General features: G+C 44.2%; 1 protein-coding gene across 3 annotated transcripts in view; it reads left to right on the top strand.

The window, feature by feature from the left end:
• The window catches only part of GPR155 (G protein-coupled receptor 155), a 444,365-nt gene that overhangs the window by 323,802 nt on the left and 96,283 nt on the right, over positions 1 to 24,280 (top strand). For all 3 annotated transcript variants that reach the window (XR_014978918.1, XM_085645260.1, XM_085645261.1), the window contains exon 10: positions 4,484 to 4,691. Coding sequence is in view for 2 of the 3 variants with exons in the window: in XM_085645260.1 (XP_085501386.1) it covers positions 4,484 to 4,691 (208 nt within the window). In the remaining variant the exon portion in view is untranslated. The remainder of the gene's footprint in view (positions 1 to 4,483; positions 4,692 to 24,280) is intronic.

Consider the following 24,280-nt stretch of genomic DNA (forward strand, 5'->3'; position numbering starts at 1 on the left):
ATTCCCATTAAAAATAAAGAAATGGAACCTTTACAGATTACCCAACCTGAGTGAGTGTACTAAAGCTAGTAGCTGCAAATGAGTTCTGCTTTCTTAGGGATGTTCGTAATAGGGCTGGGAGAAATGTTTCGTCTAAAAAGTGAATCTTGTGAAATCTGCTATTTTTTTACTTATTTCAGGAGGTGCATTTGGAAGAAAAATCTGCCTGTATCTTCTTTGAGGCCAGAGAATAAAAACAAACCGATGTTTTGGTAAAAAACGAAAAAGGCTTTGAATTGCCTTCTGCAGAACCCTTCAGTGCCAACAACCAATCAGAATGATGCTAACAAAGTGGCCCTTTAAACCATTTGATATAGGAGCATGTATTGGGACGGTTCTGATCAGAATGCGCCATCCCTGAACTGCTCACTGCTGACGAATCTTGCAGGACAGGGACTGCCATGAAATGCAAGCAGGAAGGGTGCCCCCTCTCCCTGTTAGTTGGATGCAGATAATCAGATTTGCGCAGGAGTTCGTATGCAATTGTGGCAGACAAAACCAAATTTGGGCAAAGCCCATAGGTCTTGCCTCTGAGACTATTGGGTTTCTCATTTCCTTTGTTCATGCTGTACAGCATGAGCATTGCTGACTTTGGCAATGATTTGTAGCCATGCTCTATACAGCATGGCTGAATATAATAATAAATAAGAATTGGCAAAGAAAATAGGTCATGCCTATGCAAGAGCTGTTGGCTTTGCCAATGTTCTTTAGCCTTGTTTTACACCTGTGTGGCTGCTGTTCAGCATGGCATTGGGTGGCTTGTGGTGGAATGGGGCAGATTGTGGTGGAGGGGAGGGAGGTAGATTGTGGTAGATTGGAGTTGGAGTGGGGTAGATTGGAGTTAAGTGAGATGGAGTGGAGTGGGGTAGAGAAGTGGAGTGGGGTAAATTGTGGTAGATTGGAGTAGATTAGAATGGGGTAGATCGGAGTTGCATGGGGTAGGTTGGAGTAGGGTATGTTGGAGTGGAGTAAGGTAGATTGGATTGGGGGTAAAGTGTGTTAGATTGGAGTGGAATGGGGTAGGCTAGAGTGGAGTTGGGAAACTTTGAGTGGGGTAGATAGGAATTGGCTAGATTGGGGTGGATTTGGTAGATTGGAGTGGAGTGATATGGGATATGGTGGGGTGGGGTGGGGTGGAGTGGAGTAGATTGGGTGGATTTGAGTGTGGTAGATTGGAATGGAGGGGGGTAGATGGTGGTAGAATTGAGTGGAGTGGGTGGATTGGGGTGGAGTGGGGTAGATTGGGAGAGACTGGAGTGGGGTAGATTGGGGTGGAGTAGGGTAGATTAGGTGGATTGCCATGGGATAGGGTAGATTGTGGTAGATTGGTGTAGATTAGGGTTGAATGGAGTTGGGTAGATTGGAGTGGTTTAGATTAGATTGGAGTGGGGTAGATTGAGTGGGGTTGAGTGGAGTGGAGTAGAGTAGAGTCGAGTCGAGTAGATTGAAGTGGATTAGAGTGGAGCGGGGTAGATTGGGGTAAAGTGGAGTGTGTAGTTTCTGTGGAGTGGGGTAGATAGGGTAGCTGTTGCACAGCCCAGCCATTAGTTCTAAACAGCGAGACCTGTTGGCTTGTCAATGCTTCTTCAGATTGGAAAAGGAAAACTGAGAAATGGTTTGGGGGCTTGCAGAGGGAGAATGTTTGTGGGTATCTTTGTGTTTAAGTAAGAGCTTTGGAAAATGTCTAACAGTACAACAGTCATGTTTTGAGATTAAAAGTAGATGTGTGAGTGAGTAATATGGTGGTGCCACTGCACCTGCGCCACCAAAGGAGGTACACCTTTTGAAATGCGTGGGCAAGCTCGAGGGTCTGGAGAGGACTTTGTAGATCGGTGAAACAATTCCGTGGTGTGTCATTTAAGGGCTTGTGTGGGGCACAGTAAGTATAGTTATGTTGGCTACAGGTGGGCGAGGAAGACTCCGAGGAGTGTGTGGAGGAGTTGGGCTGCACTAAAGGATGTAGGGAGTTGCTGGTGTTATAAGAACTTGGGCACCAAAAAGGGTACTTGTTAGTTAACTATAGAGCCAGCCAGGCACAAAACGTGTGGGATTGCACAGTGCGTAGACAGTCTGTAAAAGTCCCTCGGGCATTGAAGGCGCCCTGGTTCCTTTTAGAAGTTCAAAAAGCTGCATTATTTTTGTGTCAATGGGTGGGTGAAGCCGGATTATCCAGGTGCACCTGATGAACAAATGGAAGTTACTGGCATGGAGGTGACGGGTGCAAAGGGTAGGGGCGGGAGAGAGAGGTCTGGTAAAGTGTTACAGAATAGTACTCTGAGGGTTTTTTTGTAGTTCCGGAAGGACACATCGGCATAGATTAGAGGTGATAACGTAAAGAGGCTAAAACAATTTTAATTAAAAAGTGCAGCATGTCATTAGGTGTGTTGGAAATAAGTACATGTGATGCTGTGCTTTTGGGAGAAATGAAAAAGAATGCATTATTGTGTATTGATGGTATTTTCGGATAGTGTTTTACTGCGCCTACTACACATAATGAATTTCAGGCACAGTAAGCAATGTTGTGTCGGACAGGGATGGTAGAGGGGGCGGGAGAGTCCTCTTTGTGGTAGGTAGATAATTGCATACTTTGTTTAGGTAGGTTTGGAAGTGAAGGACACGGCGTGAACGAGTGTAGAACGGAGTGGAAGGGCGGGAAGGAGGCAGTGTAATTCAACACACCAAATGTTTAAGTAAACTTCCGGAAGGTATTGAGCAGGATAGATGTAGGTGTAAGTAGGCGCGGTGCCGGCCAAAGTGTTAAAAGAACCTAAAGACAGGTTGTGAAACTTTGAAATGGAGAAGGGAGAGGGGAGGTGCGGGGGGGAGTAGAGCGGGCCTAAGATTGTAAGATTGTGGTGTCTGTTTCCAAGTAGCAGGAAGCTAAATTTAACAACTTGTGCATTTGGGTAGAAAAGCACAAAGAACCAAAGAAGTGAGATTGCTGTCCTGGTTGGAGCCAGTAGAGGTGTTGCATCAATGGAAGTAAGAACCCTGGGAAACTGTAGGTGGGGGGCTGATTGAGGCCCCTCGTCATATATTCTACGGTGGCATCCTTTTTCGCTTCACCGCTGTACCAGGTACTTTTGAACTTTTGAACAAGCTGATCAGAAGCCTCAAGCTCCTGATTAATACCTTTCAGCCATTGGTTTTTCAAATTCTGCTAATTTGACAGTGATGTTATTACTTCTTGAATGTGATTTTTCTTAGTGCAAGCAACCTCAACCTTTTTTCATATTTATTGAAATTTCATGTTATTTATTTTTTTCCACATTCTTCTTATATTAACCGTTTTATTTGCTTAATTTAAAAATTGTAATGGTTTTAATTACCTCGACAATATTTTAGATCAATCAATATAACAAATAGGGTTTCTTCTTTAAAGAAAGGTTGAGGCGATGGGCTCTCAGTTCAATATAATTTAAAAAGCATTCAGAACATGCTCAGCCCTGAACATATTCAGGGCCTGATTCACAACAGGCCTCCGCATTCATGGTGGAGGCCGTGAAGTTGTGGGGAGTCTCCGCAGTTAATGATTCCGCCCTGAGTGCAGTGATTGCCCCACCACACCTTTCATGGAGCTGGTGAACCTATCATCAACCAAATGAATAGTGCTATTGCAGGGTCACCTCTGGCAAATAAAATCTTGAAGTATACTGTCACTGAGCAGCTCTAGGAACACAGACCTTTGGAAGCCTGGACCTTTATCATGAGGGTAGCTGGACGACGTCTGGGCTGTTAGCTGTTGGCTGTTGCAGAACAAATTCCTTCCTTTCAAACACAAACAAATCACATTATAGTGTGAAAATATCGGTTTGCAAATTGGAATATGACAATGCTCTCTTTGCTGGTTTAGAGGCATATTGAATCCAGCTTTTGATCAAGATTCAAAATGTAAGACTGCGTAAACATGACCCACTATGTACATTTGTGCTTTCTATTTACATGTTGTTTTTTAACACAGAATTAATTTTCAAGTTGTTTGCTTGCACAGAATACCTATCCAGTAAACCAACTCAAAACATGTGTGCCAATAAGTACACTTCGATCGTCTAGTAAACACCCTTTGAACATTCCACTTCCACACCTTAAAGGAGGGGTTTACAAGAAGGTTTCTGTTAATGCACCAACATTATGCAGTAGCGTGCCCAAGTATTTTGGAGAAGTACACTAACCCACTGACTTAACAAGATAATCAAGCACTTCACATAGTTGTTTGTACCCATGAGTCATACATTTTATTGATTAGCATGTATACATAATGTGAGTATGTGAACTATACAAGCAAATTATTAAAAGCATTTAACACTGTCCCTTGTTCTTGGTGTCACCCACTTCAGTTATGAGAGACGCATGAGAAATGTATCCTAAATGTTCATGCTGCTAGCTATGTTTCTTACTGTGTTTCACTACATTTTAATTCCACGTATATCACTTTACTTTCTAGGTTATCTGCACTGCTGTGACACTATTTGCTAGTATACTACTGTCCAGCATTTCATTGATGTGTATGAGTCGAAATGCACAGGATGGCAATTACCAAGCACTAGATCAATCCTCGCACAATGGTAGCATTCAAAGCGAGGAGCCAGAGAGGGAGATTAACCAGGACACCCAAACATCACCAAGCACCGCGCCACTCTTAACAGAAAGAGGTAACTAATCTAAAGTTTGCATGTACAGATGGGTTATTGTTTTACTGATTTTCATTCATACAAATGAATTGATATTTTTTGGTCTGATGTTGCCAAGACCTCTTGTTTTAAGAAACTAAATAGAAATGGGGTTTTGTTTCAGGTCCCTTCAACCATTTGCTTGCTAGGTCAGCTGTCTTCTGCTAATTATTTGAGAAAATATTGTTCACTACTACATAGATCAGTCTATGGGATTTTACTCCATCTGGCTATTCTGTTGGCTATTGGGTGTATCTTTCAGCTTCCAAGGGAGTGCTTCCTTTGCGATGCATGAGGTGTGTTATTTTCAGGAGCAGCAACAGCTGGCAGGGATTATTAACTGAATATATATATATATATATATATATATATATATATATATATATATATATATATATATATATATATATATATATATATATATATATATATTTATTACACGCCATCTTCTCCGTTGCAAGCAGACAAGGGGACACAGCAGGGCTTCATGAAACTGTTTATTCTTACTTTTGGCATGACGCGTTTCCGCAATAAGTCTTTCTCTAATGCTTCGGGTGCTTGGGGTTTCTTTTTTCTGTCTTTTAATTATGCTCCTCCCTTCACATTGGCGGGAGCACATCTGAACCAAATTAACTCGGAGAAAACTCGGGCAGTTCACTGTGGAAAACTGCAAATCCCATCATGCAGCTTGTTTGTGGCACGGATGAATGTCTCCTTCAGCCGGATTTCCATATTACTCGAAATGAGTCTTGGCTAATTTCAAACGTGGTGAGGTTGAAACCGCAGCGCTGTTACTGGCAAGCAAACAGTCTCCTAGCCCCTACTTCCAGCCACACTTTCCCACTGGTAGCATACCTGGAGACGCCGTTGTAGTGACCACATCTCTCCATGCAGTCATGGACTGTCAGATGACAGCAGAACCTCTGCTTCCTTGCGGCGGTTCGAGGTTTCCAATACCTCGGAATTACTTTGTTTGATTTTGCCACTGCATACCAAGAACTCTTATTGGAAGGGCCCCCTACGTGTCACTGGCTCCACACTAAATATTACACACCATCTCCTCCGTTACAAGCAGATATAGATATATGGATATAGATATATAGATATAGATAGATATATATATATATATATATATATATATATATATAGATGTATAGAGATGTGTATATATTACCTACTGGCGGTCGCCAGTAGGTAGTTATAGTTAGGACCCTGTTTCCATAGGAAATCCGCAACACTCTATTTGGAATAACTTTGGCGCCGGTCAACGAATCCTCGCGAAATTTTCAAAATAGGTGGGGCGCTACGCTCCGCTCCTACCCTGAAAGTCTCGGGGGGATTCGTCAAGCGGGGGCTGAGAAAAAAGGGGGGTCCCAAAACGCGTTTTTCCCATGCATTTTTCCATAGGACCTTTAGACACAGCTACAGCCCGAACGGCTGAACAGAGTTACTTGAAATTTGGCAGAGAGGTAGTCCTCAGGTCAAGGAAGTGCCTTTTGTAGGTCTGGTGTAAATCTGTTCAGTAGTTCCTGAGAAAATAGCATTTAAATCAATATATATATCTGTGGCAGCTTACGGTGCGCTTACGGTGCGCTTACGGTAAGCTTACCGTACGCGTACGGTGACGTGCGCGAGCGCGATTCTGATTGGCTGTTAGATCTTAGTAAACATTCGAATCGGTCGAAACCAGGAAGCGGCGGCCGCCATTTTCTCTCTCGCACTCTGAGGGGGGGAGGAAAAACAAAGGGAAAAAACATATAAAGGAGCTGTTTAGACTGCTCCTAACCACCTAGCCTTGATGAAGGTGTCCCCAAAGAACCCCCAAGGCCAAAAAGTCAATATTTATTTTTTTCGAAAAATCGGCGATTACGCTTACCGTACGCGTACGGGAAAAAATAGTAAAAAAAAAAAAACTAACAATACTCTCCCCACCCCGTGCGCAAATGGTGCCCGAAGTGCACCATTTGTGCATGGCATATATCTTGTGACGAAAATGGAAATATTTTTTTTTAAAAAATTAACCATACTCTCCCCACCCCGTTTGCAAATGGTGACCGAAGGGCACCATTTGTGCATGGCATATGTATCCAATAAAAATGTAAAAGTTTACCTTGCACAATGAAGCGCGTAATATGCCCTCCATGTGCGCACGGTGCGCTGAGCGCATCGTGCGTACATGGCCCATCCAGCGTAACGTGGGCACGCGGTGCGCGTAGCGCACCGCGTGCCCACCGTGCGTGCACGGCACTAACTGCGTAAAGTGGGCGCGCGGTGCGCAAAGCGCACCGCGTGCTCACTGTTCACGCACGGTGCGCAAAGCGCACCGTGCGCGCACGGAACGAACTGCGTTAAGTGGGCGCGCACGCCACGAATGGCGTAAAGTAACTTAGCATTTAAAAAACCGTACAAATTCACTGAAAAAACCATAGGTTTCACACACGTTATAGTTAGGAATTAGCATTTAAAAAACCTTGCAAATTCACTGAAAAAACCATAGGTTTCACACATGTTATAGTTAGCTGGACATTTTACTGATAAAAAACCAATGAAATTCCCCCGTTATAGTTAGTGCAGGCAACTATAACTCACGCGACCGCAATCCTCTGCTGATGACATATGTGTCTTTATGAAAAAAAAATATTTGTAATATATGTATAGCTAAAATTTAATGGAAGAAGACATGGGCAAATAAGTGTCTAAATACAGTATTAGCATCAGCAGAGGATTGCGGTCGCGTGAGTTATAGTTGCCTGCACTAACTATAACGGGGGAATTTCATAGGTTTTTTATCAGTAAAATGTCCAGCTAACTATAACATGTGTGAAACCTATGGTTTTTTCAGTGAATATATAGATAGATGTATAGAGATATAGATGTGTGTATATATATATTCACTGAAAAAAACATAGGTTTCAAGCCTGATATAGTTAGGAATTAGCATTTAAAAAACCTTAGAAATTCACTGAAAAAACAATAGGTTTTAGGGGTGTTATAGTTAGCTGGACATTTCACTCTAACAAAACCATTGAAATTCCTCCGATATAGTTAGTTGTACTAACTACATCTCGTGCGCTCGCAATCCACTGCTGATGATGTCACATATTACATCATTCATGACATGGTCAGTGACACACTGATGACATCTCAATTTTAGCGGCTGTGTCCGAGTCGCGAGAACGACCCGCCGCTGTATGGCGGACCCGCGGCGTTTGAAACTTCAAGAGCCGATGTTGGGACGGAAACTACTCAAAAGTGAGTGTTGCATTACGAGACAGCCTCCTGCAGCACCTTTGACTGTTATCAACCCACTGAGGAAAAATTAATATAATGATGAACTGTGCAACTGTGAAACCCACTTGGGATGTTATAATGGACTGCGAATACCAGAGTGCTGTTGGTTCAGCGCACGCCCAACAGGGCAGGAGAACAAACCCAAGAGGGCGGGACTCTTTATAAATAAACGCAGATGTTTGTATCCAAGTTGCTGTTGACTGCTCATTTAGGCTTTTGAACAAGGAAGTGATTCCGAAACGCGTCGAGCCGCTGATATTGCGATGCAGCAGAGGACTGAGAAGGCTGTGAGCTTGCTGGAAGAGGTTATAGTTTCCGTGTGGATGCTCTCACATTGTTTGTTGAATATATATATATATATATATATATATATATATATATATATATATATTCATTCACAGAAAAAACCATAGGTTTCAGGCACGTTATAGTTAGAAATTAGCATTTAAAAAACCTCAGAAATTCACTGAAAAAACCATAGGTTTCAGGGGTGTTATAGTTAGCTGGACTTTTCACTTGTACAAAACCCTAGAAATTCCCCCGTTATAGTTAGTTCAGCTAACTATAACTCGCGCGCCCGCAATGCACTGCTGATGACGTCACATATTACATCACTCATGACATGGTCAGTGACATCACTCATGACATCACTGATGACATCATCCAGTGAATGTGTGTGTTTCTGAAAATTAAATATGTTTTATATATGTATATCTCAAGGTCGATGGAAGAATAAATGGGTATATAAGTGTCTAAATGGATGATTTGTTTTTGAAAAATTGATTGTGTAACTGACTGATTAAGTGTTTCATAGTGAATACATGGCTTAGTGAGTAATGTTTAAATATGTAAATATCTGTATCAGTCTCTCACTTTGTGTATAAGTGGCTGCATGGGTTGGTGAGTAGCTACATGGGTGTTTATATAGGTTATTAGTTGGTTTTATGAGTATCAGTCTGAGTGTCTGCATGGTTCGGTGGGGGTATTACGTAGTGCATAGGTGCATGAATGAATGACTCACTCTTTGTATGTATTGAAGACAGCATGTGTGCAGGACTCTATGGGTGGATGAGTGAGTGTATGGGTGTGTTAGTGAGTGAATGACTGTCTCAATAGTGTCTTTATGAGTAACTACATATGTTTTAAACTAGTATATGTGACTATTGGTGTATATAAGCGAGTATATGTGACAGTGAGAGATTGAAAGAGTTCCTATATGAATAAGTATGTGTTTCTATAAGTGATTGTTTAAAAGACTAAGTATGTGTAAGTTTCCGTAGAAGTAAGTGTGGTGGTGTGTGTATAACTGTATATGCAAGTAAATGTATGTTTGATTCTTTATTAGCATGAGTGACTATGTGTGTGAGTACCTCTATGGATGAGTGGCATTGTGTAACAGGATGTATAGGTGTATGAGTACATATGATGAGTGAGTACATGTATGAGTGACTGTATAGGACTGTTGGTGAATGAGTGGATGTGTATGTGGATCTTAGAATTACTGTATAGGTTGTTGTAACTGGTATTGGTATGTCCATTGTTTTTAAAATTTTAATTTCTATTTTTGAATGTGTGTATCAAAGGTTATATTAGGGGAAGAGGAGGTCTGCCAGTCTATCACAAGGATGATATCATCAGTGATGTCATCAGTGATGTCATTTGAGATGTCATCAGTGATGTCATGAGTGATGTCACTGACCATGTCATGAGTGATGTAATATGTGACGTCATCAGCAGTGCATTGCGGGCGCGCGAGTTATAGTTAGCTGAACTAACTATAACGGGGGAATTTCTAGGGTTTTGTACAAGTGAAAAGTCCAGCTAACTATAACACCCCTGAAACCTATGGTTTTTTCAGTGAATTTCTGAGGTTTTTTAAATGCTAATTCCTAACTATAACGTGCCTGAAACCTATGGTTTTTTCTGTGAATTTCAAAGGTTTTTTAAATGCTAATTTCTAACTATGCCTACAGAGATAGGACATGTGAAGAAAGAAGAAAAAATGCACAGAAAGAAACAAAAGAAGTGCAGAAAGAAGCAACAGAAGTCCTCAAATACGAAGATAAGTGCAGGAAGAAGGATAACGTGCAGAAAGAACAAAAAGAAGAGCAGAAAGAAGCCTTGTTGCAAAATCATCCTGTACCCTCAACTTTTTCAGACGGATACTGGTGGTAACTGAGTCTGACTAACCAGTCCTAGAGCCAGTGCTATGTTAAAAGACACTTAGAATACAGTGAAAACACCTACATACACTAGGGAACATTATGCGTTGGGGTCCCCCTGTGATTAGCATGACCTCCTCTGTAAGCCCCTTGTGTATAATAGGGCATGGGGATTAAAACTACCTCTTAAAACAGGCCACAGGGCGTTTTTGCACACGTTAACTCAGGCCTCGTCCCCTCCCTTCACCACTGTGTAAACACGCCCTGTGTCCATTTTTAGTTGGGAGATTAAGTTCATTTGAATCCTGAGGGTCCCTAGGGTCCAACTAGCCCACTAGGTACCTCCAGTAAGTGCCACAGAGCTGCGTTGCAGAGAGGTGTAAAAAGTGGCACGGCCTGGACCACCTCTCTGCAATGCAGCTCAGTGGCGCTTACTGGAAGCACTTGGTGGGCTAGTTAGCCCCCAGGGGCCCTCAGTATTGAAGGGAAATTATATCCCCAATTTAAAACGTGCCATGGTGCGTGTTTGCACACGTCACCTTAGGCCCCGTCCCCTCCCTTCACCACTGTGTAAACGCGCCCTGTGGCTGTTCTAAGTTGAGAGATTAAGTCCCCCTGAATCCTAAGGGTCCCTAGGGTCAAACTAGACCACTAGGTACCTCCAGTAAGCGCCACAGAGCTGCGTTGCAGAGAGGTGTAAAAAGGGGCTTGGCCTCAGAACACCTGGCTGCAGCGCAGCTCCCTGGCGCATACTGGAGATGCCTGTTGGGGGCGCGTTTGCAGAGTGCTGCACGGAGGGGGCATGGCCTCCGGCACGATGCCAGTCTTTTATTTATTTTAGTTTTTTAAGAAGGGGGGCTGTTTGGTTCCCCTTCTTATTCTAATTTATTGGCCCTGATGACCCCATCCCCCAGGGCCAGTCTCCTAATTATATTTTTTTGACCCCAATCCCCAGGGCCGGCCACTGTTTTTTATTATTTTAAAAAAATATATATTTATAGACACACCTAGGACATGCTGGACAAACCGTACGTACCTATCACCATGACGATTTGCGTGATATTCATTAAAAGGCGACTATGCATGCAATGAATCCACGTGGAATGTATTTACACCACTAGTGAAGCTCTGACATGTCTGATGCCCTACCGTGCCTAATCCTGGTAGACACCCTTGTCGTTTATTTATACAAACATGGGTAGCTATTGACGGGCACATTTAATACACATGCACACCAAGCCATTCAAAGGGGATTCGACAAAAATTCGACCAAAACTATGCAAGAAACCCCCCTCACGGTTAATAAAACACACATCCACTGCCGGATGTGTAATACTTTTTATTTTACTCTCTGGAAAGGGGACGAACATCACTTGAGAGTCACAGCGTGCTCCTGACAGAGCCCAATGCTGTGTTACACCCACCATTGCCTGCCGAGTGCCACACACCTCTGTGTTGTATTCCACTAGCTAGTGCATATGCTATGACACTCTCTAGCCCATGTGCACTGTAACACCACCCCGTGAATATGTCATGCCACACTTGTCTTCGCACGGGTTATATTGCCCCATCTAACGTGCCTTTCTCGATGCCTATGTTATAACGCACAGTGCTATGCCATACATATTACAATCTGGGATCCATATCTTTGTCACAGTGCATATGCAACGTTACACTCACCAGCACATATTTTATATTACAACTTTAGAGACTAGTTAGGTTACACAACACTGCCCTGTGCATATTACACTCCAAGGCGCATATCGCATAGCACGCGCTAGTGCCTGTGCTATCTCGCGCTCTCCCATGAATCTGTCATTGCGCACAATGTATTGCATATTATATTTCACGCCCGGTTCATCTTATATCACACTTTTTGGTGCATAGTTTATACCATACACTATATCTAGTTTTCATTTTCAATCGTGCTCTCAGGACTATGTTCTATATAACACTGTGTTCACCTACCCTTTTCACGGGCATTACATTTTGCGATAGGGGGTGGAGGGTCAGGGGGTGTTTCTGCCAAGTGAGCCCGGAGTCACAGTCACAAACGTCCTCTTCTTCCTGAATAAAAGTGAGATTATGCTGCATACTTGTTCATATTTTAAGTAGTTCGCACAGACACAATGTTTTAAAAACAATAAAGTTCCTAATACCCGCCTTCTCTGAACAGTTAGCTTGCTGCCCCATCCCCTTCCTCCCTATCCTCTGTTGTGTGAATCCATGGACTAGCCTCCTCCCTCCTGCCATGCATGGTCTGATGTGCTGCCACTGCCCTCAATTTAGTATGATGTACCAGTCCACTCCTCCTGCCCTCCATTGCCCAATTCTATGCCCCATCATTGACCTCCTGCTTAAACTCTGTGCTTAGCTTGCTGCCCCTATTCTCCTTCCCCCTGCCCTCCGATGTCTTTGTGCATGCCCCTGCTCCATCCTTTTTGCCCACCATGTCCCATGGACCTGCCACTCCTATCTACTCTGAGTGTTCTGTTGAGCTGCCACTCCCCTCCCACCTGCCTAGCATTGTCAGATGACTGTAACCTGTCCCTGCCACCTCCACCCTGCCTGTCCACATGCCATGCCCCTATCCTCTTCCTCCTGTCCTACATGGTCCATTGTACTGCCACACCCTTCTGCCCTCCCTGGTCTGTTGTGCTGCAACTGCTCCTCCTGCCTGCCCCGTGTGGTCTGTTGTGAGGTCCCTTCCCCTGAACTTTCTTGTCTGTGCACAGGTCCTGACCCTTCCTTCTATCCTCCATCGTCCTTTGTGCATGCCCCTCCACCCTCCTTCTTGCCCATCATAGCCATTGTGCTGCCACTAACCCTCCCACTTGCCATGCATGGTCTTCTGTGCTGCCATGGCCCCTCCCACCTTCCCTGTGTGGTCAGTTAGCTGCCCCTGACCCCCTCCCACCTTCCCTCCATGGTCTGTGTGTATGCCATCACAGTCTCACTGTTGCTCTTCATGGTGTGTCTTGCTTCTAGTGCCCATCCTGCCTGACCTCCATGGCTATCTTGCTGCTCCTGCCCTGCCCCCTTGCCCCCAGCCCTACTCCCTCCCTCCTGGCTTGTCTGTTCCATTGTAATGCCCCTGATCCGTCCCTCCTGCCCTTTATGGTCTGTTATACTGCAGCTTTCTCTCCTGTCTGTCCATTATGGTCAGCTAGCTACCATTGCCTCTTGCCCCTCTGTTCTCTGTTGTCCATGTGCATGGTCCTGTCCCCTCCCTCTTGCTTTCTATGGATTGTTGTGCTGCACTCCCGTCCTGCATGCCCTGTGTGGTGTATTGTGCTGCTGCAAACCCTGATGCCTGCCCTGCAGGGTCAGTTTGGTGCACCTCTCCATGTCCCTCCTGTCCTCTGTTATCCAAGTCCATGTCCCTATCCCATTTCCTTCCATGATCCAATGTACCATACTTGCGAACATTTTGAACTTGGTAAGAGGGAGATTTTGAAAAAAAACTGGGGTATTGATTTTCCCCTTTGAGTTACATTGAAAAAGAGGATATTGTAGACAGGAGACAGATCAAATAAAGCCCATTTGAGCTTAAAAACATTGGACGTTTCCTGGCTGAATCGGGTCTGTTGGCATGTATGGTTGTACTACCATTGCCTCTTCCTTCTGCAAACAATGGTCTATTACATTGCCACAGCCTTGAAGGAGGGTAGATTTTGTATCACAGGGGGCCCCTGGCCCGTTCTGTCCACACCTGAAGTATGAGACCCTTGTCCTTGCCCTGCCAGCTGCATTTGTAGGCCGTATTAAATTGACCAGCGGGTCCTGTGTTGCTATATAATTATCCTGAGACATCCTTACCACTCAGCCAGCATAAAACCCCTGTGTAGGCCCTTCTGTTCAATATGTAGGCCTCTTTGTTAAATTGACCATAGCTCTGCAATTTTAGTGTATAGCAGTCTGAAGGCAGGTCTGCGAGGCCTTCTGATCCAAACTAGTAGCCCCCACCCTACCCGAGTGCTCCGTGCTCGGTATCAAAGTTCAACATCCCCCTGAAGCTGTCGACATACAGTAGGCTGCATCCTGGACTGGTACTTGCTTCCTGGGCAGGTTTCCCGCTTTTAAGGAAGTGGCAACCGCAGAGCGTCAAGTTAGGAGAACTGAGGAGATTTTATACATGAATATATTGAATTCCCGTACAATACCCATTATTTTCTGCTTGCTCTATGGAACTTACGATAAGCGATTGGCCTGAGAGACTGACCTTTTCACCCAGTCCATTGTCAGCATTAAGTGGGTAAATGACGAAATGTCTGGTAAAATCTGCAGACGAAGCTTTTGGGTAGCATACGTAGGTAGATGTAGCGTGCAAAGGAGCCCACAAAATGATATAAAAAGGGAGCACCCACAGATATCGACGGACTACCTCGCCGTCTGTATGTAGGTTAACAGGCAGTGCAGGTTTTCCCCAAGAGCTGGGAGCTCTTGTCTTCCTTTGCTTAAAATGTCTTGCTCTGCTTTGCTTGAAGTATCTTATTCTATTTTACCTTGAAGTATCTTATTCTATTTTACCTATATGAAATGTCATGTTATGTTTAACCATTGTTCTCTTTACTTTTGCATTTAAAAGATTTTGTATTGTAATTGCAGGAATGCTTGCTCTAAGAGTAAACGTGAGTGTTCCTAGGTAACATTTTCCTTGGTGTAACTTGTTTCTCATGATGCATTTATAGATGTGTTTTCTCTCTCTCTCTGTCAGTACATTAATTGAGATACAGAGAATATTATGACAGCTGTATGATTATCTGGATTCTGTATTTTGTACTTTATGTCTCTATTCTGCGGTTTCTTTGAAGTTGCATCTTCTCATTAAACTGCCATTGTATTCTGCCTCCAATTCCATGTCTCATATGTCTGTTTTCTTCATTTTTGGAGCAAGCGTTCCTAGGCACCCCGGCTCAAATTAAGGTGCCCCTTTTGTCCCTGACTCACTCTCCTGCTCAGTTCTGTGGTGGCTCCCGGGGATCTGGGGACCGCCCCTAGCTTCCTTGACCCGTAATAGATCTTCCCTCCAACAGCCTCTCTTGCAAGTCCTGTATTGTTGGTTTGTTGCCCCTGCCCCCCTTTCCACTGCCCTCCATAGTCTGTTGTGCTTCCACGGCCCTTCCTGCCTGCTCAGTGTGGTTAAATTGTTGCCTTTGCACCCTCCTACCTGCCTTCAATTTTCAGAGTCCGTGCCCCTGGCCTCTGCCTCTCAACAGTATCCTAATGAACAACTAGATTGCTAACATTCTATATTTATTACAAAAGTGTGGAACGCCTGACATCATCTTGATGTAATCAAAACTGTAATACCTAGAGCATTTCCTTTAGAAATTACATATATGAGAGGGTCTTATTGGCATCAAAATTATGGTTAGTGCTCTAAAAGACTAAAATAAGGACATATTTTCTGAGTTTTCAAATAGCGACAAAGCACTTTTAAATTATTTGTTATCTTTATGTTTTTTTATCCAGTTGACCACTTGATTAAATGTTGCACTTAGGGGAGAGGATGTGGTGTTACTTCCAGAACTGCAGACTTTGCAACTGGGGAACCAGGTTGAAGTTTCTGCTTCAGCTCGACATTCTGTGATTCTGGTCAAATCACTTAGTCTCCCCATGTCTACAACCAAAATGAATTTGTTCTTGTGTGATGTAACCAATGCTCATGTAAAGCACTCCAATACCTGACAAGTCTGCACTATATAACACTGCAAAAACACAAAATAATAAGTGTTTTGCACACTTCTGTCATTGGGCTATATTTGGGCTACATCTGGGTGATTTTGGGCTACATTTGGGCTCTTTTGTCTCCGGTGGCCATCTTGGGAGATTTATTTGTTATGAAGTTTCCTAATTTCCTCATGTACTGCAGTCTCCTCAGTAGGAAATGCTTTCAGTTTTTTACTTTGATTCCATCATGAAGGTATTCAGATATGTCACACATTTGCCATAAATTCTGAATGTTAGCACTCTAGTTGCTCATTAGATCACTGTAGTAAAACTACTGCACCATGGAAGTCTGCTCCTGGTATTAAAAGTGCATGTTTCAGTCTGCATGTCAGAATTTTTTAATGAAATAGAAGAGGATTTGAGAAGTCACTCAAAATGTGCCCTCATTTTCTTTCTTCAGCATTAATCATAATTTCTATGGCAAAATGAACCTCCTCATTGTGTTCCTTTTTAAATTAAATGTTTTAAGTGTTACCAGTTTATTCCAATCAAGATGGCTTCAGGTGTGCCTTACTTTTGTCATAATGAAGACAGTAAGCGCTCTAGTTGTTTTTAAGAACATTCTGGGACATTCTGTCATTGGGCTATACTTGGGCTACATCTGGGTGATATTTGGGCTACATTTGGGCTCTTTTGTCTCTGGTGGCCATCTTGGGAGACTTATTTGTTATGAAGTTTCCTAATTTCCTCATTTACTGCACCATGGAAGTCTGCTCCTGGTATTAAAAGTGCATGTTTCAGTCTGCATGTCAGAATTTTTTAATGAAATAGAAGAGGATTTGAGAAGTCACTCAAAATGTGCCCTAATTTTTCTTTCTGCAGCACTAATCATACTTTTTATGGAAAATGAACCCCCTCATTTTGTTCCTTTTTAAATTAAATGTTTTAAGAGTTACCACTTTAATCCAAGCAAGATGGCTTAAGGTGTGCCATACGTTTATCATAAGTAGGACTGTTAGCGCTCTAGTAGTTCTTTGGAACACTCTGGGAAGCTGCAGTAGAACACAAAGGAATCAACTGACAGTCTCTGCCCTTGTTGGATGTATATGTTTTACTGAGAATGTCAGACTTCATTCTCACATGACTGAGAAAGATAATGTGAATTTACAGAAAATAAGCTCTCAGTTTAGCCTATAGATCACCTTCCAAACCTCTGTGGTAAAAGCATGAGAAAATATTTTTCTCTCAATCATGATATCCCAGCAGAAGGCTTTTTCACATGGTGAAATCACCTTAGAACATACCACAATTCCTAAAATGAGTATGGTACCATCAACAAATGATTTATAATGTAACTAAAGTCTTAAAACCTTCTATTAACTGCAATGCTTTTTAATGAGGTGCTATCATGTATATTGGTCCCAAGATGGCTGCCAACACTTCTTGGATGAAGTGCTGACAGCCAATCAGATCTCAGGATGAGATGTGTGGTTAGGCTCCGCCCACATATATATATGCTTTTAAATGCTATTTTCTCAGGAAATACTGAACAGATTTACACCAGACCTGCAAAAGGCACTTCCTTGACCTTATGGCTACCTCTCTGCCAAATTTCAAGTAATTCTGTTCAGCCGTTCGGGCTGTAGCTGTGTCTAAAGGTCCTATGGAAAAATGCATGGGGAAAACGCGTTTTGGGACCCCCCTTTTTTCTCGGCCCCTGCTTGACGAATCCCCCCGAGACTTTCAGGGTAGGAGCGGAGCGTAGCGCCCCACCTATTTTGAAAATTTCACGAGGATTCGTCGACCGGCGCCAAAGTTATTCCAAATAGAATGTTGCGGATTTCCTATGGAAACAGGGTCCTAACTATATCTACCTACTGGCGACCGCCAGTAGGTAATATATATATATATATATATATATATATATATATATATATATATATAGATGTGTATAGGGATTCGGAGCTGGGTGACCCCCGCCTCGATCGTGCCGGAGGACAGGCTTTGCTGCAGGTACCTTAACCCCTTCAGTGCCCATGACGAGCTGGACTCGTCATGGGCCGCGGTGGCGCTGTGCCCATGACGAGTCCAGCTCGTCATAGACCCCGCCCGCTAATTCAACGGCCGGCACAGGGCGGGGAAAGGGGCGGGCACAGAAGGGGTTAAAAAACAGAGCACTGAGCACGATAAAATCAACATTGGACAGTTTTGAAGATCATACCCACTAATTGTGATGCCAGTATGATTAATAAACTTTTAATATGAAGGCAGATGGAGTTTACAAGATTCCCTGCAGTAAATATTCAATGAAATGAATCATGGGATTTGAAGTGTGAAATAAACTGTCATGTGACTTTTAATTGAAAAAGCGCGCACAAATGCACTTTGCACATACAGACTCCAACCTGTGATCAAGGCGAAAGGTCGCTGAAACGCGTAAGGGGAGAGGAGATGGAATTTTTCTGCGCTGCTGTACCTGCAAATAAAAGCGTTAACTCCGGTATTGGGCCTCACTTTCCTCCGTGATGAAAAGTCAGTAAGATTGGTCTCTCCGGGACCATTGTTGTGAGGCCGCCCTGAAGGGTCTGGGGCTCCTGTGCCTGGAGGTTTTGCTTGTGGATGTTAATGTGGAGCTCGACTCACTCATCACCAGGAACCTAACCAAGGCAATGCTATACAGCAAATCCATGGCGATGCTGGAAGGGACCCTGCTCCTCATCGGGACCGTCCAGCCTGAACTGCCAAGCCAGATTCTCCCTGAACCGAAATACAAGCAACCTCCCTTTTCCTTTTCATTATTCTCAGGATAAACTTTCCCTTTATCCCTTTCTCATCTATTGCATGGATAGTGCAGTCAGCAATGCATTCTTCAACATGCTGACTCCTCTACATTTAACGGGATAATGCTTTCTATAGAGAGGGTTTCCGTGAATCTGACACCTAACTGAACCCCTTGCTTTTCTCAGATTTGTTTAAGGTTTCTTCCTTCTTTATGAAGTGTTATGACCTGATTGCGAAGGCTGTCTTTCTCGAAGCCCATCCCTTGACATAGGAGAAACCCAGGTAGAAAACAGTCCAGAGGAGGAAAGGAAAATAGTGTTCGAGGCATATGAGCTGCAGATCACACACTTAGGATAGTAGATCGCCATCTGGTGTTGGGCTCGGATGCTTGCAGGTTGTTTTTGTCTTCGGAAGAAGTCTTTGGTCATGAGATAGGTGACTCCTCCCTTGGACTACAGTGCGCATGGGCATCAACTCCATCGTTAGATTGTTTTTTTCCGCCATTGGGTTCGGATGCAACTTTTCCGCTCCGGTTGGAAATCTCAATTCCAAGCTTTTCGAAGCGAAAAACTTCCACAAAAACATCGAAGCACCTGCACTCGACATCGATTCCGGACGTCGACGTGGGCCGCTGGGCCTATCTACGCCGTGAGGCCTACGGCTCATGGAAAGGACGCCTTTCAAAAAATGCCCCCATCATCGGCACCGAAACCACCGGCTAAGGACTCTCATACACCTTCTAAAGCCAAAAACTCCACCGATCAACCAAAACCTCGATCGGAACCGAAAAAATTGGCACCAAAAACTGTTCCAGAGGAACAAGAACTTTTCCATCCAGATCCCATTGATCCAAGGCAGAAAAAGATTTATATTAATCCAAAGACTGGACATGTCACCGCGGTGCCATGTAAAAAACGGAAACTGGACACACCACCTGCCCCAGTTCCTATAAACAAGAAGGACTCTGCAACATCGCCTATTCCTCCTTCCTCTCCCATACTACCTTCTACCCCACCCCCTCTGCCTACACCACCCTTACCTCACATACACCACCTCCACAGGATGATGATGATGACATGGGGGGGGGGGTGACCCTAATGATCCGTTCACGGATCCAGATACCACACCACTGGATGACTGGGCATTCCCTCTACCAGACATGCCTGACCCTCCACCATATCCCTCCAAACCATTACCTCCAGATGACCACCTGGGGTTTGGCCAATTATTAAAAAGAGCAGCACTTTACCATGGCGTCACCATGCACTACGACGCACCTGAGGAAGACTTCCTATTAGATACTTTTGAGCAATCTCAAAAGTCTGTACAAATTCTACCTATGATTAAAGGAGTCATAAAACACGCCCCAGAGGTATTTAAAGACCCCGTCCATGCCAGGGTTCTTAACCCAAGAATAGAAAAGAAATATAGGCCTGCCCCTGAAGATCCTAGTTACATCAAAGGACAGCTCCCTTTGGATTCTTTGGTTGTTTCCAATGCTAGGAAACGCGCCAACTCCCAAACCACAGGAGATACACCACCCCCTGACAAAGAATCCAAACTGTTAGACGCCTCTGGCAAACGAGTAGCAGCACAAGCCGCTAACCATTGGCGTATTGCCAACACCCAAGCCCTTGTAGCACGCTATGACAGGGCCCACTACGACCAGTTGGAGAATCTGTTACAACATCTGCCAGACCAATATAAAACCCAGGCAAATGACCTTATCCAGGAGGGAAAACTTATTTCAAATGCGTCAATTAAATGTCCGCTTGACGCCGCAGACACCACCTCTAGATCCATAAACACCAGTGTGCTCCTTTGACGACATGCCTGGCTACGCATTTCAGGCTTTAAGCCAGAGGTACAAACTACCATACTTAGTCAGCCATTCAACCAAGAACAGCTATTTGGGCCAGCAGTAGACACTGCCCTTGAAAAAATGAAGAGACACCGAGACTGCTAAGTCCATAGGAGCATTACAGTCTCCACAACCACATGGCTCCTTTCGACGCTCCTTCTACAGAGGAGCCTCCAAGAATATGGGAGCGGACACCTCCTCTACGTTCAAACCCGCTACACAAACATCCCCCAGTAGAGGATATTTTAGAGGAGGATATAGAGGAAATAACAACAAGGGACAAGGTTGAAGCAATACCAACACTCGCACCTCCCCTGCCACAAAACAGTGACTTTCCTCCACTCCCCCCAGACCATTCCACTCCAGTCGGGGGAAGACTCAAACAGTTCCTACCTGTCTGGAACTCCATCACAACAGACAAGTGGGTAAGACAAATTATACAGTATGGTTACTGCCTGGAACTCACAAATACCCCCCACATATACCACCCAAACAGCGTTCCATGTCACCAGACCATCTTACGCTCCTCAAACAAGAGGTTCTCTCATTGCTTCAAAAACACGCAATAGAGCCTGTTCCCTTACATCAGGGTACAGGGGTATACTCACTATACTTCCTAATCCCCAAGAAGGACGGGACTCTAAGACCAATACCCGAACTCACACCCCTAAATCTGTATATAAACTCAGATCATTTCCATATGGTCACTCTTCAACAAGTGCTCCCACTACTACAACAAGGCGATTTCTTGCCACACTAGATCTCAAGGACGCCTACTTTCACATTCCCATACATCCCGCTCACAGGAAGTACCTAAGGTTTGTGGTGGACGGACAACACTACTAGTTTACAGTCCTTCCATTCGGAGTAACAACCGCGCCCAGAGTATTCACCAAATGTCTAGCAGTAGTAGCAGCAAATCTCAGACAACAACAAATTCATGTCTTCCCATATCTAGACAACTGGCTAATAAAAGCCAAGTCATTCAACAAATGTGTTCTACACACTCACCAAACCATCCAAATCTTACACAACTTGGAATTCACAATAAACTATCCCAAATCTCATCTCCAACCCTCTAACATACATCAGTATCTAGGAGCCACCATAAACACCTCCAAAGCCCTAGCATATCCCAGCCCAGCCAGGATAGCCAATATACAAGCTCTTATCGCAAAATTTCAAATCCAACACTCTCTTCCAGCAAGAGTGTTCATGCAACTCATAGGCATGATGGTGTCATGCATCTTCATTGTGCCTTATGCAAGACTTCATATGTGTCCCTTGCAAGAATGTCTAGCACGTCAGTGGAACCAGGCTCACGGACAACTTACAGATCTGGTGTTGGTGGACAGCCGCACACATCGCTCTCTGAAATGGTGGAACATAACAAACCTGTCCAAAGAGCGGCCGTTCCTAGAGCCTCTTCCACAGATAGAGCTGACAACGGACGCATCACTCACAGGATGGGGAGCCCATCTCCTCGGACACACCACTCAGGGCAAATGGACCACTCAACAGAAAGTGCTCCATATCAATTACCTGGAACTGCTAGCAGTGTTCCTAGCACTAAAATCATTCCAACTACATCTCCAGAACAAAACTGTCCTCATCCGGACAGACAACATGACAGCCATGTATTACATACAAAAACAAGGAGGCACACATTCTCTCCAGCTGTCCCAGCTCGCACAGACCATTTGGAGATGGGCCATTCCCCAGAACATATACCTACATGCAGAACACCTTCCAGGGGTTCACAATCAAATTGCCGATCTGTTAAGTCGACAAACTCAACAGATCCACGTATGGGAACTACATCCCCAAGTCCTACTGCCCTTTTTCCAATAATGGGGCCAACCAGACATAGATCTGTTCGCCACACACGAAAACGCAAAATGCCCAACCTTTGCCGCCAGGTTTCCCCACCCGGAGTAAAAGGGCAATGCGATATGGATGAACTGGTCAGGCAGATTTGTGTACGCTTTTCCCCCTCTCCCACTCATTCCATTAGTGGTACGCATGCTCAGGCAACAGTCTCTCAAACTGATCCTAGTAGCTCCCACATGGGCACGCCAGCAGTGGTTCCCAACACTACTGGAACTCTTGCTAGTTCCACACCAAAAACTGCATCTCTCCCCGTCCTTATTAACCCAGAACCATGGAGAAAGCACACACCCAGATCCAGGTCAACTGAATCTAGCGATCTGGCTCCTGAAGTCCTAGAGTTCAGTTACCTAAACCTGCCACCAGACTGCATGAATATTATAAAGGAGGCCAGAAGACCTACCACTAGAGCCTGCTATGCTGCAAAATGGAAGAGATTTGCCATTTACTGCACTAACAATCATATAAACCCACTGGATGCATCCATCCAAGACACCATTTGCTACCTACTGCACTTGCAAAGATGTAATTTGGCATACTCATCCATACGTCTCCACCTAGCACTATTTAGAGTACCTGCGATCAAAGCCTTCATGGAAGGACTTAAAAGGATTATTCCTCCCAGATTACCACCCTCTCCAGTGCGGAATCTTAACATTATTCTTACAAGGCTCATGGGACCCCCATTTGAACCTCTGCATAAATGCGAACTACAGTTCCTCACATGGAAAGTGGCTTTCCTTATCGCTATCACATCCCTCAGAAGGGTAAGGGAAATCCAGGCTTTAACCATACAAGAACCATTCTTACAATTACATCGCTACAAAGTGGTTCTTAGAACAAATCCGAAATTCCTTCCAAAAGTCATATCTCCGTTCCATCTTAACCAATCAGTAGAGTTACCAGTGTTCTTCCCAAATCCAGACTCGGTAGCTGAAAGAGCTCTTCATACCATAGACGTTAAAAGAGCCCTTCTTTACTACATTGACAGAACCAAATCATTCCGCAAAACAATTGTTTGTTGCTTTCTCTCCATCACATAAAGGCAACCTCATTTCCAAGTATGGAATAGCTAGGTGGATAGTTAAATGTATCCAAATATGCTACCACAAGGCTAAACGCACACTAACGGTTCCCCCTAGAGCGCATTCCACACGCAAAATAGGGGCTTCCATGGCATTCTTAGGAAACATTCCCTTAGAAGATATTTGTAAGGCAGCCACATGGTCTACAACACACACCTTCACTAAACACTATTGTGTTGACGTGCAAGCAAAGCATCAAGCTTCTGTGGGTCAGGCTGTCCTTAAAACTTTATTTCAAACTGCTGCAACCGATACAGGTGACCACCGCTAAGGGAGACACTGCTATATAGTCTATCCTAAGTGTGTGATCTGCAGCTCATATGCCTCGAACGGAATATGCTACTTACCAGTATGCATCTGTTCTTGGCATGTAGAGCTGCAGAGCCACACACGCCCACCCACCTCCCCGGACCTGTATCTGTTCCAGCATTGTCTTACTTAGACATCACACATGGACATCTCTCTCTTTTCTACAAACTCCATCATTTCCCATCATGGCGAAAAACAATCTAACGATGGAGTTGATGCCCATGCGCACTGTAGTCCAAGGGAGGAGTCACCTATCTCGTGACCAAAGACTTCTTCCGAAGACAACAACAACCTGCAAGCATCCGAGCCCAACACCAGATGGCGATCTACTATCCTAAGTGTGTGGCTCTGCAGCTCTACATGCCAACAACAGATGCATACTGGTAAGTAGCATATTCCTTTCCTACCTCTGTTTTAGGGTTTCTCCAGTCATGCCCTGGAATCTCTTATAATAGGTAAGTGCTTTCTTCGAGATCGCTAGGCTCGTCTGGCATTACAGCAACCCTAGATGCACATGCTGCT

Source organism: Triturus cristatus, chromosome 3_1 (genome assembly GCF_964204655.1).
Source record: "Triturus cristatus chromosome 3_1, aTriCri1.1, whole genome shotgun sequence".
NCBI classification, from domain to species: Eukaryota; Metazoa; Chordata; class Amphibia; order Caudata; family Salamandridae; genus Triturus; species Triturus cristatus.